This window comes from Notolepis coatsorum (assembly GCF_963971535.1).
Source record: "Notolepis coatsorum genome assembly, chromosome: 8".
Taxonomy (NCBI): Eukaryota; Metazoa; Chordata; class Actinopteri; order Aulopiformes; family Paralepididae; genus Notolepis; species Notolepis coatsorum.
In genome coordinates, this window is record NC_140172.1 from 68,389,176 (window position 1) to 68,406,299 (window position 17,124).

Below are 17,124 nucleotides of genomic sequence, written 5' to 3' on the forward strand. Positions count from 1 at the left end.
CACAAATCTGTCAGTGCTGAGTCCGACCTCATCGTAAATAACAAACAGCATTGTTAGTTGTAATTAACAAAGAGAGGCAGAGTTGATTTTGCACAAAAAAATATATATACATTTTCTTTTTATATATATATATATATTCAAATTTTATTTTCATATTCGAATCCCATGCCCATCGAACAAAGCTTCGAAGTATTTAAGACAGGGCCTAAAAAGCGCTATATAAAAAAAGCAGCCATTTGCCATAAAGGCCGCAACCAAGTTTCCCAACAATGTCGGGTCCAGTTTTTCCACAGTATTTTTTTTATCCAATGTTACTTTGCCTGTTACTTTGGCTGTTTAACTCTAGCTGTTTAGCTAACCACCTTGCCTGGCTAACTGTGCTTTTTCTCTTCTTAAACTGTAGCATCAAACCCCCTTCAAAGCTGGAAGCGCTGGTGACCAAACTCCACGAGTACCTGTCTCAGGCTTCAGTGGCAGACAGCAATGGCACGCTAGTCTCTGATGACCATGGTACAGTGTCTGATTGATATAATAAGTGATGAAAATGGGCCTTTTAGTTGCACGCTTTGCTTGAGCCTTTGTTGACTCGGTAGTGACTGTTAACTGTTTTTCTATCCACAGGTCTGACCGCTGTGCCAGGCCAAATGACCAGTGAGGTAACTATAGACAGTTTTTCAGATCACGTGACAAACCTGGATGTTCGGGCATCTGGTGGCAGAAAGCTGGCTGGAGGCACACAGCAAACGGCTAAACTAGCCTGCTAATCTCGGCATTAGTGCAGTTTAAAGATAATTTGGGTGATTCTAAACTAGCCTGCTAATCTCAGCATTAGCACAGTTTAAAGATAATTTGGGTGATTCTAAACTAGCCTGCTAATCTCAGCATTATTAGTTTTCAAATGTTGTTGATTCATAACGTTGGCAATTTATTCATCAGCAGACCAAACTGTTAAAGGGGCACTTCACCAAAAAACAATGCTGATTTGTTTTGCACATAATCTTGCATACATCCAAAAACTCTAAACAGTTTTGCATACATTCATTTAGTTTGACAGTTATTGAGAGTAAAATAGTTTGTATGGCCACCAGTGATGTCATCAGGGAAAATATATCTCTGTTAATTATAGCTCAATGAAATTATAAGGTAGCAGTAGGGCTGCAACTAACGATTATTTTGGTAGTCGACTAATCTGTCGATAATTTTTTCGATTAGTCGACTAATCTAACGATTATTTCGGTCACACCCTCCATCTCTGCTTCCTGTGGGCGCGCCTCATTTTCAGGGCTCCAGTGCATGTTTTACCTCACATGCTCAAGTCTGCACACCTGTGAATGTCACCCTCCCTCTGCCTTAACATGATCCCATAGCAAATTTAAATAAGGACTCATGAAACATTTGAATTTGGATCTTAATTAAGCTACTAACAAATACAATAATCAATCATAATAAACAAATTAAATAATACAAATTAAAGTGCAAGTTTAAATGTAAAGATAATGTTTTAAAAGTAGCAGCCTCTGCCCCAGCACTGTGGTTCTGATGGGGCTGTAAACCTTGTCCAAGAGGGTAACGTGGATCCACTCACTAGGCTCCACCATCTCCAACAGCTGTAGGGGGAGAGGAGAGGAGGTGGATGAGTCAGATCAGACAGACTTTGTGTGTGTGTGTGTGTGTGTGTGTGTGTGTGTGTGTGTGTGTGTGTGTGTGTGTGTGTGTGTGTGTGTGTGTGTGTGTGTGTGTGTGTGTGTGTGTGTGTGTGTGTGTGTGTGTGTGTGTGTGTGTGTGTGTGTGTGTGTGTGTGTGTGTGTGTGTGTGTGTGTGTGTGTGTGTGTGTGTGTGTGTGTGTGTGTGTTCCTCCTGCAGAGGAACACACCATTTACAAATGACAGCGTCCATAAAGGAACCTGTGATTGCATTGCTATAGCAAACTTATAAATCATCAAATATAAGATAGCTAGCACTAATGTTCTCTGCAGTCTTAGCCCAAAAAGTTCCACTTTTTTTCAACTGAGAAAAAAAAGCAGCCTAGTCTAGACTATGGCGCTATATAGACAGTGGACGTTAGCACTAGCTATCTTAACTTACCTAATTAATACTCGTACTAATACTAATTCACGGAGCTGTAAACACAGGTAGCCTAGCCAAGCTCTAGTAGCCTGTAAGCTTGGCGCCGTTTTTAAGCTTATTTCCCCATTTCCCTACCTCATTAATATTACACTTGTGTGATGTATCGCACATCTTCTTGCCGTGTGATGTTGTTTTGACTCTCATTGCAGTTTTTTGGCCACAAACCACTTAGATTATGCTGAATGAGCTGTATTTTATGCCCCCCTCCCCTTTTTTATGCTAAAATAAACTCTTTCACATTATTGATTGTTGTGTTTTTATGAGAAACCTCTTGTGTTCCCCGTTCAAAAATGAACTGACAAACTGTCTTGCTTTGCAGGGAAACCCCCCCCCGGACATCAAGCAGTGTTCTGGCGCTCGAGTGCCACCTCGTTTAAGGTTTGTGTTTAATTTAAAGGAACACACCAACATTATGGGAAATGCGCCTACCATCTTCTCCAGAATCGGACAAGAAGATGGATACAAATTCCCTCTCTGTGCATTCAGTAGAAAGCTATCTGTCTGCAAGCTAGCCTAGTTTAGCATAAATTATTGGAAGTGGATACGGATCAGTTAGCCTAGCTGTTGGCCAAAAGCACCTCTCCTGGTGTTTTAAGCTAGGCTAGCTGCTCCTTATCCGCTTCCATTAATTTGTGCTAAGCTAGCTTGCAGCCAGATGGCTTTCTACTGAACACACAGAGAGGAAATGGGTATCTTATCTTCTTGTCTGACTCTGGAGAAGACGGTAAGCGCATTTCCCATAATGTTGGTGTGTTCCTTTTAACCTGTTATAGCCATATTTTCAGAAAATCTGCCTAAAAGTACATACCCAAGTAAATGGAAGATTGCTCCACTTCTCCAACCCTATTTGCATATTCTTGGTATCTAGGGACATCTATGGACCTCAGGGAATGTATTCCCAGTGTCAGAAATATTTCCTCTGTTACTATGCTTGAGTACATTGTAATGAATTCCATCTTTGACGGTGAATAACACCATGCTAACATTGACAAGACATGAAAAAATGGCTGAGCTCATCCAGCACCTTCCTGAGATGTGTAAAAAAAATCTAAGCAAACTAATAAAGGGCAGATGATTTACAGGGGGTTTTGTAGATACAGTACTGAATTTCGCCATCCGGACACATGCAATTTGAAATATGAATATAAGATCAGGCCTATAAATGATCTTATTGTGGCCAAGTCATACATCTATGGATCGGGCCATGTCTCCTCTTTCCAATGGCAGGGTTAAATCTGGATTTAGTACCCGTTGCAGGGCAGCAAAGACCGTGAATGAAATCTACTGTAAGTAGTAGTACAGTAACTTTTTTTTATAATGAAAAATGCGCCGCCATTTTTCATCAGATTGAGACACGTTTCTTTTCCTAGACGTTCACAGAAAGAAACAAACTACATTGTATTTTATGGCAATGGCGTTCAGGTTTGTTCGACCCGTGAGATATAATTGCGAAAATAACGTTCAAAAATTATTTAGACGTCAGAAGTTTGACAGCGGCTGGTGTGAGCTGGGTAGTGTAGTTTTATGAAATTCGAAAGCCCATCGAAAGCCCTCGGTCTCCTCTTTAATAGGACTACAAACTAATTGCGATTTTTCTAACAGATATTGCGATTGCGATAAAATTTGCGATTTATACTTTTTATTTTTATTTTTTTACAGCCCCACAGAAGTTTATTGTAAAATGCGGCTTGCATCTGGCCTACGCGGTGGGTCTTTTCAGGATACCGAGCCTGAAAATGTTTCTTTTTACCTGGGAATCGATACCGGTACCCAACGGTACCTTTTTTTCTGTACTTTACTCTCCCTCAACTTCACAACACACAATCTAAAACCCCTTACCTCCCTCTCCCAAACCGATCTTGTATCTCAATGGGACTTCCTGGTTAAAAAAAAATATATATATTGCGATTTTATATATTTTTTGCGATTTGATAATTGCATCATTCCAAATCGCGATTTCGATTTAAAAATCGAATAATCGTGCAGCCCTACTACAAACATGAATGACGACGTAATTTCCTCACGTCTATATCCGCCGGTTTCCGATGCAATGCACTGAGAATTCTATAAACTCATATTTTGATAACACTTAAAATCATTGTTAAACAAACGTAGTGCTGAAAATCTAGACTTTGACTGTTGTTTTGATAGGGTTAGAGTCTTTATTCTTGGCTACATTTGAAAAAGAAACCCAACATTAATTAATACGGACTGTATTGACCTATTTATGACTGAGTGACCCTAAGGCTCCTTAAGATCTCGTCTTCACTCGTGGACATGATGCAGTAGCACAGCAGCCCTGCTTATGGTTGAATGTTGAGTCTTTCCTGTTTCTTTGACATTACAGAAAGCCTGCCGTTGTGATAAAGCATTCTGGACAAGATCTGTCTGGGGATTCAAGTGAAAGTGATGAAGACTTGGATTTGCTAACCAATTCAAATTATGATTTTGATTCATCAAGATTGCCAAAAGGTAGGTATTCAAATTTCTTGACAAATTATTGACATGTTTTTCAAGTGCTGTATTACTATCCTTAGGTCACATGGATAGTTGCCTCTCTGACACCACCTACTGAATACCCAGAGTAGGAGATGAGCCATCAAGTTTATTTATGTCTGTAAATGCTGTGTAGTGTGGATGCCTGCTGTACATGGGTGAAATAATATAACACCCACCAGTTACTATGACATTGTTTATTATTACATACAATGTATCCATGCCTGTAGCTAAATGCTGAAAAACAGGGAACAAAATTAAGGCTTTAGATTAAGCCAGACATAATGCATAATAGGCAATACAATTTGATCTGAATATACAAATATGAGAAAAATAAACTGTAAACAAAGGTGCAGCTGTATGGGACATGACCAGGAGCCAGTGGAGGTGGATGAGGGTGAGGTTGAGGGTGGGGTGATGTACTGCCAGAGCTTGGTGTGGGTGAGGACCCTGGCAGCTGAGCTTCTTGGGTAATTGTGATACATAAGTGTGTTTTTCCTGTCTCCAAATCAGGCCAAGGTTGGCTTGGAAGGTCAATACTAGGTATGGCCATCGGTTTAAAATTATTCTAATAGTTGCTAAATTATGAAAATAAATATTATGGTTATATCGTTTTGTTCAAAACATTTTACTGTGTAGTGTATTTACAGGGGACCTATTAGCCGTTACACTGCTGAGCGGCATGCTGGGTACAGGTAGCTAGCTAGCCAGGTAGCATAACAGTCTGTTAACAGCTGGGAGAACAGAAAAGAAAGAAACCGGAGATGTTACATTGTAGCAAGATTTTGTAGATTTGTTTCACTAAGCTCACACATTTCAAGCATCTGTGATGTAACGTTTAGAATGAATGCTTTTGTTCCCGGAAATATGCTTGCCTGGTCCGCTAGCGTTAGCTGTTAGCAATGACAGCAGCCAGCTAGCTCACTTGTTGGATTACCTCATGTTATCTCGAGTAAAGACATAATCATATGTTAACGTGTGTGTGTGTGCTCGATTTTTGACTATTATTCAAAAAGTTCCCAGTGACTATCGAATAGTATTTTGCGGGTTTTGTCCATTCCTAGTGAATACTGCAGATTTTCAACATTGTCTTTATTTCTTACCTTCTGGAAGTACTGTGTTCATAAGCAGATAGTTGGAATCCGTTCCAGAGCTGGAAGGCTGAGCAGATAAAGCACCTCAGATGATAATTTGGCAAACTCCTTCTTTCAGTGCAAAATCCCAAGAACTGAACTGTGCGATTTTAGGGCAAAGGGAGCATATTTGAATGTTCCCAACTGAATGAGTAAAATAAATCTAAAATGTTACCCTTTTGGCAAAAGAAAAAGTCACGTTGTCTCATAGAGGTGATATGACTATTTTAGATGTCAGATTTATATTCTGTTACGATCATGACTGTCCGATGAGGCTTCTCCTTCTTGCATTACGATTGACTCTTTATCGCCTCCAATTTCAGTTTCAAGTCATCCATTAAGTTTAGCATATATCCCTCCATGACATACTGAAGGTCTTTTTGATGGCTTCTTGATCTTCGGGCAAAACTTATGGACATTATGGAGGCTAGCTCACTAAATATCTTCTAACGTGAGCTAAAAACGTACCTCTTCACCATAACCTTTTAATGCACTCTGTCACTTGGACTCATTACATCCACACTGATTATTGTACTGTAAATGAGCTATTTTATGCCTATGTCTATTTGACTGTTGTGAAGCACTCACACTTAATCTGCAATTAATCTATTATTAAGGTCTGTCTGTGTCCAAAAGTATAATAAAGCCTCCTTGATGTACCATGACATGTTTTCTGTGCTAAAAACACAACTTTGACAGTAGCAACGGTTAGCTACAAAAGGTTGGGACTTAGTGATGGGTGAATTGAAGGTACCTTGATTTAATTGTTTTATTTACCGTTTTATTTTGTATTCTCAGGTACTGCGTTGGTGAGGCCTGAACCTGTGAGAAATGGAAAAGATGACTTCAGAGGTCCAGAGTTTCGTGGGCAGAAGTCTGGTGTCCTAAAGAGAGATTTTCCAAGGAGACGTCAAGGTCAGCCTTTGGTACTGAAGGGGGGAGAATGATCTAATCCAAGATCCGCCCTCTTTTAGCTTGACTGAGGAAAGCAATGCTTGTGATAAGAGGGTCGAGAAAAAGCCAGGAAAATATATTTTGTCCGACCATGGAACGAAGCAATTGTGATTGCAGGGTCAAGAGAAGAGGACAGTTTGGGATAGTCCAATTACCATATTGTCCTGGTGGTTTTCTGTTGCAAATGAAGTAATGGGGTCATGTTATATTTGCACTTGGAGGTGTCGCGGTATATATTTATATATAAATTGAGTTTATATTTAGCCCCTTTCCTGGTAAACTACTAAATTTGGTATCAATGGATTCCTTGTAATCTCATGTGATATCACTGGTGTTGTACTAGCTTAAAAACGGAGCCCACCACAGCCTTCAAAAGACAGTGATGTTGATGTGGGATGATTGAGGTTTGAAGGAGTTAACTATTTTAAGACCATGGTGATCATTGTAGGCTACAATAAAAATGTATTCATGTATTCTTTAGGTGGAAATTAACCACTTCTTTGTTCATGATTATACCCTGTAGGCGAATGCATGGAAATTGTATCTTGCACAGCATGCGGTCAACAGGTTAACCACTTCCAGAGAGACAGCTTCTATCAGCATCCTGTTCTCAAAGTTCTTATTTGCAAGGTAAGGTCCTAGTTTATTCCTAAGCCATAGGAATGAATAACATAAATTACAATGAGTGGTATTCCCCTTTAAGTAACTAGATCGTGGGGCGGCGTGGATCAGGGGTAGAGCGGGTCGTCCAATGATCGAAGGGTTGGTGGTTCGAATCCCGCTCAAGCCCATGTCCATCCCACTGCCGTTGTGTCCTTGGGCAAGCCACTTAACCTACTTGCCTCGTATGAATGTGTATGCATGTGAATGAATGTTGGTGGTGGTCGGAGGGGCCGTAGGCGATGATTATTCGCCACGCTTCCGTGAGTCTGCCTCAGGGCAGCTCTGGCTGCAATTGTAGCTTACCACCACCGGGATGACTGTGTATGAACGAATAATGGACTCTGTAAGCGCTCTGGGGTCACTGGGGTGTCATGAAGAGCGCTATATAAATCCAATCCATTATTATTATTATTAGATGCCGACACCCTGAATCCTTAATGACACATTTTGACCACACTTCTAATCTAACAGTTTGGCTTACCAATTTTATTTTATAAAATGTTGGTCACTAAATGCCACACATGTTTAGTGAGAATCAAGTGAATGGCCTACTGTAGTTTGGTGCATATTCGACCAATTTTTTCAGAACTTAGATTGCATCTGGTCATACAATTTGGCCTATAAACTATCCAAATAATGCACATTGATAACATCAGTAGGATATAAAAACACATTTCCAAGGACCAAATGTCATGATCTGAGGAGTATTTCATGTTTAATTTTTTTGTCAGAATGACATATTTATGAAGTTGACTGAATCAGACAAAGCTCACAAGTAACACATTCACTTGTTTAAGATAAGATATTCCTTTTTATTGATCCCCTTGGGGAAATTCGGTCGTCATAGCACCATGGAGTATGGGCAGGGTAATTGAAGAAGGATATAAATATAGGCAATACAATTGAACTCTGAATATAAAAATATGAGAAAAAAAACATGCCTGTCTGGTGTGATATACGTCATACATTGTAGTTCGTGCAGGTTTTGGTGATTAACAGTCAGACGCAATTAGTGGTCAGACATTCCTAATAGTTCTCGAGTTTACCTTTTTACAAAATTCGATAATGGCTTCAGACATGGATATAATTTTGTAGCCGTTACAATATTATACATTATATAATACATTATTTCTACACCGTTTCATTCATTTTGTATGTCTCTTCTTTAATCAGTCTTGCTTCAGGTATTACTCCAGTGATGAGATAAGTAAGGATGAGGATGCAATGGACGAACAGTGCAGGTAGGCTTTATCATTTCACATAATAAAGCAAATTAACAAATGTTTGTTTACTTGATATGTTTGTTTATTATTATCCATTTCTCCTTTTCTCATACAGATGGTGTGCAGAAGGGGGCAACTTAATAATTTGTGACTTCTGCAGTAATGCCTTTTGTAAGACGTGTATTTTAAGAAACTTGGGGAGGAAGGAGCTGTTTGATATCTTGGAGGAGACCAGCAAATGGTACTGCTATGTCTGTAACCCAGAGCCCCTTGAAGACCTGGTGGAGAACTGTAATGGCATCCTTGCCAACCTGGACAATGTAAACCTGTATTATCAACATCCCAAGACGACTCAAGTGGAGGCAGAGATCTTGCCAAATCTTTCCCAAAGGATTTCCTTGGATACGTGGGACCACAGCGGTATGGATGGCAATGTTGTGTTTAATTACAAAACACTGCAGATCCCAAAAGATCTCACCAAAAAGGCAAAACACTTGTTGGACTCCACGAATACTGTGAACAAAGCCTTTGTGAAGTTTGTTAAAAGTGGTACAAAGGTCAAACAAACGGCTGCCGTTAGAGTTCTCTATCTGAAGTCTTTCTGGTCGGTCCTGAAAGGATTGCGCAAGACTTACACTGCCCTGGAGGAAGGCCTTAAGGAGGAGCTCATTGACTCTGGCTTGTTAAACAGTTGGGAAAACCTGGATGACTTTGATACAGCACAACAGGTACAAAGAGCAGATGTGGAGCTGGATGTCTCTCAGAAAAGATGCCTGGATGATATACAAAAGCTGGCCGCTCAGCATTTGGAAGAGGATGATTCTCACTCTAGTGGCTTTACCGAGGACAGAAATCCTTCCTTCAGTGAGAAATGTGCCCATGCCTGCCCTACCATGGTCCATGTGACGAAACCACATCGAACTAGAGGGAGACCCCGTAAACATCCCCTCAAATCTGCTCTAAGTGCAACGACTCTGGCCAAAAAAGTGGCGGCCGAAGTCCGGCCTATAGAACAAGAGCCGCCCTGCAACGGTCATTCAGCCACCGACAGCGAAAGTGACTTGGACCCCGAGGAGGATGTCTCTACCACAGCACGGGTCAGCAGGACTGACGGTCAAGGTCTTTGCAAATTAAGGGAGGACTCTGACTCGGATGAAGTCCCTGTGGCTCTACTGCGGGGAGTAGCAATGGCCATGGCACCCGCCTCTGATGAACCCCTCAGTACCGACGACGACGATGCAGACGACAGAGGGTCGACTCGGGTGACCAAGACATGTCTCTTCGGACTCGCTAAGAACACGCCTCTCTCACCGCAGAGGGCCGGCCACAAACGCAAGGCGTCGGACTTTCCCTCGGAATCCGTTTGGAATGATAGGGGAGTCAGGGCTCGACGCGGTCACGCCACAGATTCCTCTAGTAAAGACCCTGGCCTGCAGAAGGAGATCACATCCTTGAGTAAACCGAGGCCAATGGGGAAGTCTCGAACAGACAAATGTGCAACAAGGAAAGAGGGTACAAGGCGACCTGGAAGGCCTAAGAAAGTAGCCACAATAGTGATCTCATCGAGCGAAGAGGAGCATGGCACCTCTATGGGTGATGATAATGTCCAGAAAATTAAGCCCAATACTGAGAATGTGTCCTTGTACCTACCTGTAACAGCAGCCTTCTTCCACTCATCCGGTGAGTGTTTCATCAGCCGTGTGGATGGTTCAACTGTCTGAACACAACTAAAGCATATCTCAATTATACTATTTTTATTGTTACTTATTTCTTTTACTTTTATTCTTACATTTGCTGTGCAAATAGTTAATTGCCTGTACATTTGATTTTGCATGCTTAAAGGATCAGTAGGCGGCCGCCGATTATTGGCAATATTTTAGATTTCTAAAATAACGAGATGTTTGACACCGACATTTTTTAAATCTGTCGTTCCAGTAAAGGGCAGGAGCTAAAACAACAGCAGCCAATCAAACGAATGAAATGTCAAACCCTCTAGTGACACGCATGCATAACGGTTGCGCTCGTACACGAATGCATAGCTGCCAGCTAGCTACCAAGTGGGGCGTGGCTTTGAAGGCATCCTGATGCATTCCCATAGGGAAGGGCATTGCTGAATTTGGTTTAAGGATTTGAAAATATTTCTCTTAAGTTCTGCCCAAAATCAACAGCCGTCTATTGCTCCTTAAGACTATGGAGCAGCCCTGGATATTACATCCCAGTTAAATCACAGATTGCAGGGTTCTATCTCTGCAATTATTATAAAGCTTAATCTCTATAAGCAATTCGACCAATAAGTAGCCATGGTCTGAGCAGGATATACCATGGCAGCTAGCAGGGCTTTCAGACTCTTAGTCTTGTTTATTTGTTGTCTAACATTTAGTATCTTTAATTTGTACTTATATTTTGTTGTTTTGCAGCGGATGAGGTCACAGCAGAAGAAGATGACGATGATGATGATGATGATGATGATTACATTCAAGATAGGTATGCTTCTAGTGTCTTATGCAGTAATCTTGCTGACAAACTTACTATGATCCGAGTCCGACACACACGTCAGTGCAACTCTTAAAGAAAACAACCAAAGAGCAGACTTCCTTTTCCAATTGTTTTTGTTCTGTGAGGAGTAGCGCTTCCGCTCCTTGTCACATTCCAACAAAGCTGAGAAAATTGTAATCGACTGAAAATAGGAGCTAATCATCCATAGCTGCACATACTGTATGTGTATGGCAAAGGGCATACTATTCATAGACTTGGTGGGTGAAAGTTTACATTGGTAGGTAAGTAAAGTCTATAAAAGGTAAAGGATAAGTCTGGTGTAATATTCTTTTTTATAATTATTTGTATTGTTTTACAAAACCAAACCAAACAAAGAAATAACACAAACAAGGATAATGACTGAACATCAAAATGATAGCATTAGCAACATATCTACACACACACACCCCCCCTCTCCATCTCCCTGGGAAAATGGGAAAAGTGCAGAGAGACATTTCATCAGCGACTCAGTGCATGCGTGTGTGTGTTCCTGTGGGTCGCCCATCTCATCTCGCGTGCGTGTGTTAAAACTGCGTGACAAATAAAGACTTCTAGTCTAACAAGTATCCCTCCATCTCACTCAGTCAGTGCTGAAAGCAGAGGAACAGAAGGGAAGTTCACTACAGGAGATGCTCAATATTTAAGTTAACATTTTTAATATAGTTATATTATGTTAGTATTCCAAGGAGCTGCAAGAAATGGTTAATACTCCCTCAGGATGTATTGCACAAAAATCTATAAGACCACCATCAATGGCTCTGTGTATATTGCCATCAACTTGTTCTACCATTGGTCAATCCTGGCACCCCCCACTCCCGCAGTCCTCCCCGCTACTAATGTGTGGTGATTCTGCCTGGCACCAAGATCAGCCATCGGCACCTGCAACCTCCACCTCCAGATGTTTGTCCCCCGTAAGCCAGTCCCACATATCCTGTTCTTCAAAAGAGTAAACAAAAACCAGTTCATCTCATCTTTGTAGGGGATGTAGTATTTCATTCCATAATTTGATATTGTTTTCTTCTTTTCAGCAGCCACATGTTGCTCCATTCTCAAAATATGCAACATGTATATTTTCCAATGAAATATAGATGGGAGGTTTTGAATTCTTCCAGTAATTTCAGTATGAGTTTCTTCATGACAAGTGATGATACAATTATTATCCATCCCATAGGGTATTTAGTTACGGTATCATGATGGATATCATTATCAGACAAAGTGATGGTGAAAAGTGTAATTTTGTTACATTCCCAAAATGCATGTATTATAGAGTCACTTTCTATTTGACATTTTATACAATTATTTAATGTTTTTGTATCATTTCAAATTTTGATCTCTTCTAAGCTTTAAGCTGTAGAATTGATCAAATGTTTATCTATTATCCACCAAAACCTTAATATATACACTATCCCACTGTTTGCCCATTTGATTGGTTTGTTTTGAATTATGTATTCATTTCCCCATAATTCTGTATTTTTTGGTATTGATTCATTGCCTTCATGTTTTTCCAATTCTTTATAGTATTATTAATGATAGAATTATTTGATTTTGAATCCACCTTTTGTCTTTTGTTGTAGGATGGATCGGTTTATTTGGCCATTTATATTCAATTACTTTTGTATACGTATCATTTTCAAAACGTCTTTGATGGCAGTATGGGTATTATTGAGAAAGTAAATAAAGGTTTTGGAAGGCATAGCATTCTGAAAGAATGTATTTGTCCTGTTAAATTTAGGGGGAGATTTTTCCATTTAATTCGATAATTTGTTATATCTTTTAAAATAAATGAAATTGTCTTTGTATAATTTCTTTTTTTATAGGGTATTTAAAGCCCTTTCTAGACCACTTAAATATTTTGAGGGACTCTGGTATGTCTTGTATAATTTTGTTAATGGGCATTATCTCGGTTTCGTCTATATTAATCTAGCCTGATATTGCTGAAAATGTACTTTAATAATTACAGAATTATTCCGTTTTTTTGTTTTTGTTTTTTTACAACTGTTTCAATATATAGAGTTCCATTTGTAAAGATTCTGTTGTGTGGTGTTTTGGAAGTCTATCATTTCTATTGGCATTTTTAGCATTTATAAAATATGAAAGAATTTCATTCAACATGATCAAACTGCTAGCACTGCCATTTTGATGTTTCTTTTAACATACTGTAATAAACTAAGGCATGTTCTTATTGGTTTGGAGCTATTTCATTTTTTTTTACAAAACTAGTTATATATCTGAAATCTGCTGGTGTGTCTTACCTCGTTTCAGGATTATATTTATTAGAGAAATCCATTGGGTCAAGTCAAAGTCGAGCTTTATTGTCACTTCTCGTAATGTGCAAGACATACAGAGAAATGGAATTGCGTTTCCCCCTTCCCACGGTGTATATAAAAAAAGATCTTAATATAAACATAAAGTAACAATATGGAACACGATGTACACACAATATACAGCACTATACAATATAAACAGTAGCTGTTGAGCTTTCTTCGCCAGTGATGCAGTGTTGGTGTTCCAGGAGAGGTCCTCTGTGATGTTGTGCACACCCAGCAATTTGGTGCTGCTCACTCTCTCCACCACTGCACCATTGATGGTCAGTGGAGGGTGCTGGGTGTGCGCTCTCCGGAAGTCGACAACAACCTCCTTTGTTTTCTCCACATTGAGAATGAGGTTGTTGTTCCCGCACCATGTGATCAGTTGGCTCACCTCGTCCCTGTAGTGAGACTCAGTGGCGTCATTTCAGTAAAAGCCAAGGTATGCTGAGCAGAATGTAATATCATAACGGTCTATTATTTTTCTTGCAATTGAGCCCATTTTCCTTAGGTATGGTTTTGAGGTGTGTGTTCAACAGAATGTATCAAAGACATGTTGACAAAAAGTATGGGTTACTGAATGCTGAACTGCACTGTATTAATCACTAAGCCATTTTAAAACCTTACCTGTGTCCCTGTATCACTTGTCTCTGCTGCCCTTTGACTAAAAAAACGTCTATGTCCATTTTCCTTTTTTTTTGTGTGGCATATTTGAGTTAGTCACCTAGTAAAAGTCACCTTGTAAAAGTGAGATAATTGACGATATCAAAACATGCTATTGCTAGGGCTGTACCGAATAGTTCGAAGCTTCGTTCATAATGTTGACATTCGAATTCTAAATCAACATTCAAATTCTTTATTAAAAAAAAAAAAAGCGAGTGCCATACCTTGCCATACCAAAACGACGCCCCTGGAGACTCATGATTGTTTTTAATTGTTTTGAGTCAGGTAAGGTTTGATTTTTATTAATAAATAAAACTCAAAGGTTTTTGAATCCAGTTTGTTTCCAATTTATAAAAAGATTCATGAAATAATTTAAATTAATTATTTGTTGTTCATTATTAACTCAATCAGTGCCAGGGGTCGCTGTCTACCTTCTGGCTACGCCAGGGCTTTAATCAATGGGGAGACTGCTAAATTTGCGAGTGCTTAAAATATATCTTAATAACACTGTCGATTGTCAGTGAATTGCTTCTGGTCAACATGCAAAAAACCATTGTTTTTTGAATATGAGTATAATTTTGGTGATTCTTAGTAATCCCAGGAAAAGACGCGATAATAGTGTTTTAGTGGAATGCCCTTATCGCGTTGTAATTTTTTGCCAGATTATCGAATTTTACTGAAATCAACGCTAGATTATCATTATGTCTTTTTGCCAGATTATCGAATTTTACTGAAATCAACACTAGATTATCATTATGTCTCCTCGTGCATATATGAAATGGCCCTCGTAGCCCCCCCCCCCCCCCCCCCCCCACCGCAGCCAACGGGAGAAAGAAATATCAGATCAACGCAAGATTTGATATATAGTGTTCTTACCATGTCTCTGATGTAATGCAAAAAAAAAGAATCCAATTATCTGATTGCCATTCCAAATACTGCTTGCGGAGGTCCATCCCACATTGTCCGGCATTGCTTATGAAGGGGGGGGGGGGGGGGGGGGGCAGCATCGCAGATGTATCGTTGTAAACGCTCGTCCTGCCGGAATATTTAAACCCCGCCCGCATTGGCTCAGATTGGCCCAGAAAAGAAACTACATAATTTATAATGGTGTGCAATACCGTCTGGAAGGCGTAGGTGGCGGTATTTGCCCTTTTGCGAGCTCAGACCCATTCCCAATGATAACATCAGGCTGGATGGATGAAAAATGAATGGATATAGCTAATAAAAGAAATAACGATTAAAACCAGAGTTTTCTCGTGATTGGCGCTGAACGGTTGCAGAGTTAACCCGACTGGCGCAGAATGAGTTAAAGCCCCTGTATTATCTTTCAACCCTTTATTAAAACTCTAAAGGCTACTGTGCTTCCCTCATTTACAGTCACGTTGAGTGTACATACGCAAAAAGGCATGAAATCATAACAATAAGATGAGGCAAAAAGTAAGGATAACAAATCAATTAAATGATTGGCAAAGGTTGGAGATCAAGCTTTAAGGACTGTTGTAGTTCATTCCATGAGCTAGGGGCATCATAGCAAAATGCAGATTTGCCCTGTTCCAATAAGGGCCTTTAAAAAAGAACAAATACCAGTGTTTGTTGTGCATCTCCATCAGAGAGGACCAACCAACCTTCCCATGAAGGACAGAGTGATGAGTGTCGTATCATTAGTGATTAACACTTTGGCTGCCATGGGTTAAATTCATTATCAACCGTAGGTTGCCGGCTCTATTTGTCTATGGAGAAATTCCCCTTCTTTGCAGGGCTATAACTTTTTAAATTCTATTGCTACATTGCCATTATTAGGGCCCATTCAAAGTCCTATATGTATTGTTCATTGTGTAGCAACGTTAAACTTTTTCATTCACATATTCATAGTAAAGTATGGTCTAATGTATAAGTATGTTTTCATCTCTTTCTGCAGCTTTCTCCAGAACGTGATCTATAGCCCCAAATACATTATATTGATGATGCAATAGTTTTATGGCAATCAGCGCGATATAAAAAATTCCAACTAGACGTACTTCTAGAAGTTACTACACGTCATCTGATGTTGACCGGATGGGCTAGGGGGCGTTTATAATTCCGTGGGCAGCGTTATACCAATCATCTAATGTGGGTCAAATGTTGATAATAGCAGTTAGTATCGAAGACGGTAACGTTACACGCTAAAACTCACCCCAGTCTCCGCGCGCCGTTGGGCGATCATCGTAGAGTAGAAATTGTATCATTATGGGATGGCGATTTACCCGGTCCATCTCCAGCTTGTATAATGGTATATACGTCCAAATCATGTTGTTTATCGAGTTATTGGCAATCGATCGCTGTGTAGTGTGACGAGCCAGAGTCCCGGGACATGTACCGAGTGCCCGGAAGTAATACGGCCGTCCAGCAAAACCTCTACTGCGCTTCCTGTTAAGCGATTGCGCCGATCGGCCACCAGATGGCGCTCCTGAACCGCCAGAGAGCTCAGTGGGTCCTCCTGGTGGATCTCAGGCCAGCGGAGGGGAAATATGAATCCGGTCCCAGATTTTTGAAATATTGATATCAAAGACGCTTTAAAGCGTCTTCGGCAACTTGAGCATGGCCGGGAATGACGTGTTTAAGCGTTTTTAGGCAGTCAAAGTGTTAATCTGAGGCCAGAGTGATGAGAGTCCAGGGATTTAAGGGTTGAGGCTGCAGCATGCCTAAAATTACATCACCATAGTCCAAGACTGATACGAAAACTGCTTTGACAACCCTCTTCCTACTAATCAAAGGAAAGCTGTTTCTGTATAGGAAGCCAATTCTTTTTTTATTATTATTATTTTAGCATTTTTACAGGCTGAGAGGGAGAATGGGAGAAGATGTGGGGGGAAGACATGCAGGAAATGTCGCCGGTTCCGGGAGTCAAACACGGTACGACTGCGTAGCACCGTGGTGCGTTATGCAGTGTGCCACCCTGGTGCCCAGGAATTTTTCAGTCCCAACTTGGAGGCAAGGTTGTCCACATGGAATTTAAATGTAAATATCTCATCGAGCCACACACCA

General features: G+C 40.3%; 1 protein-coding gene across 3 annotated transcripts in view; it reads left to right on the top strand.

Annotated features, from left to right (window-relative positions):
* LOC311233189 (transcriptional regulator ATRX-like) overlaps nucleotides 1–17,124 on the top strand; it is a 65,147-nt gene that overhangs the window by 40,902 nt on the left and 7,121 nt on the right. Inside the window, exons 2-11 of one of the 3 annotated variants that reach the window (XM_084320104.1) lie at nucleotides 404–510; nucleotides 622–656; nucleotides 2,447–2,505; nucleotides 4,475–4,599; nucleotides 6,555–6,671; nucleotides 7,234–7,340; nucleotides 8,547–8,614; nucleotides 8,712–10,276; nucleotides 11,014–11,080; nucleotides 12,706–13,251. In XM_084320104.1, coding sequence (XP_084176230.1) covers nucleotides 404–510; nucleotides 622–656; nucleotides 2,447–2,505; nucleotides 4,475–4,599; nucleotides 6,555–6,671; nucleotides 7,234–7,340; nucleotides 8,547–8,614; nucleotides 8,712–10,276; nucleotides 11,014–11,080; nucleotides 12,706–12,805 — 2,350 coding nt within the window. In that variant the 3' untranslated portion in view covers nucleotides 12,806–13,251. Of the gene's footprint in view, nucleotides 1–403; nucleotides 511–621; nucleotides 657–2,446; nucleotides 2,506–4,474; nucleotides 4,600–6,554; nucleotides 6,672–7,233; nucleotides 7,341–8,546; nucleotides 8,615–8,711; nucleotides 10,277–11,013; nucleotides 13,252–17,124 lie in introns of those variants that run through there. The other 2 variants (XM_084320106.1, XM_084320105.1) reach the window with 2 other exon arrangements.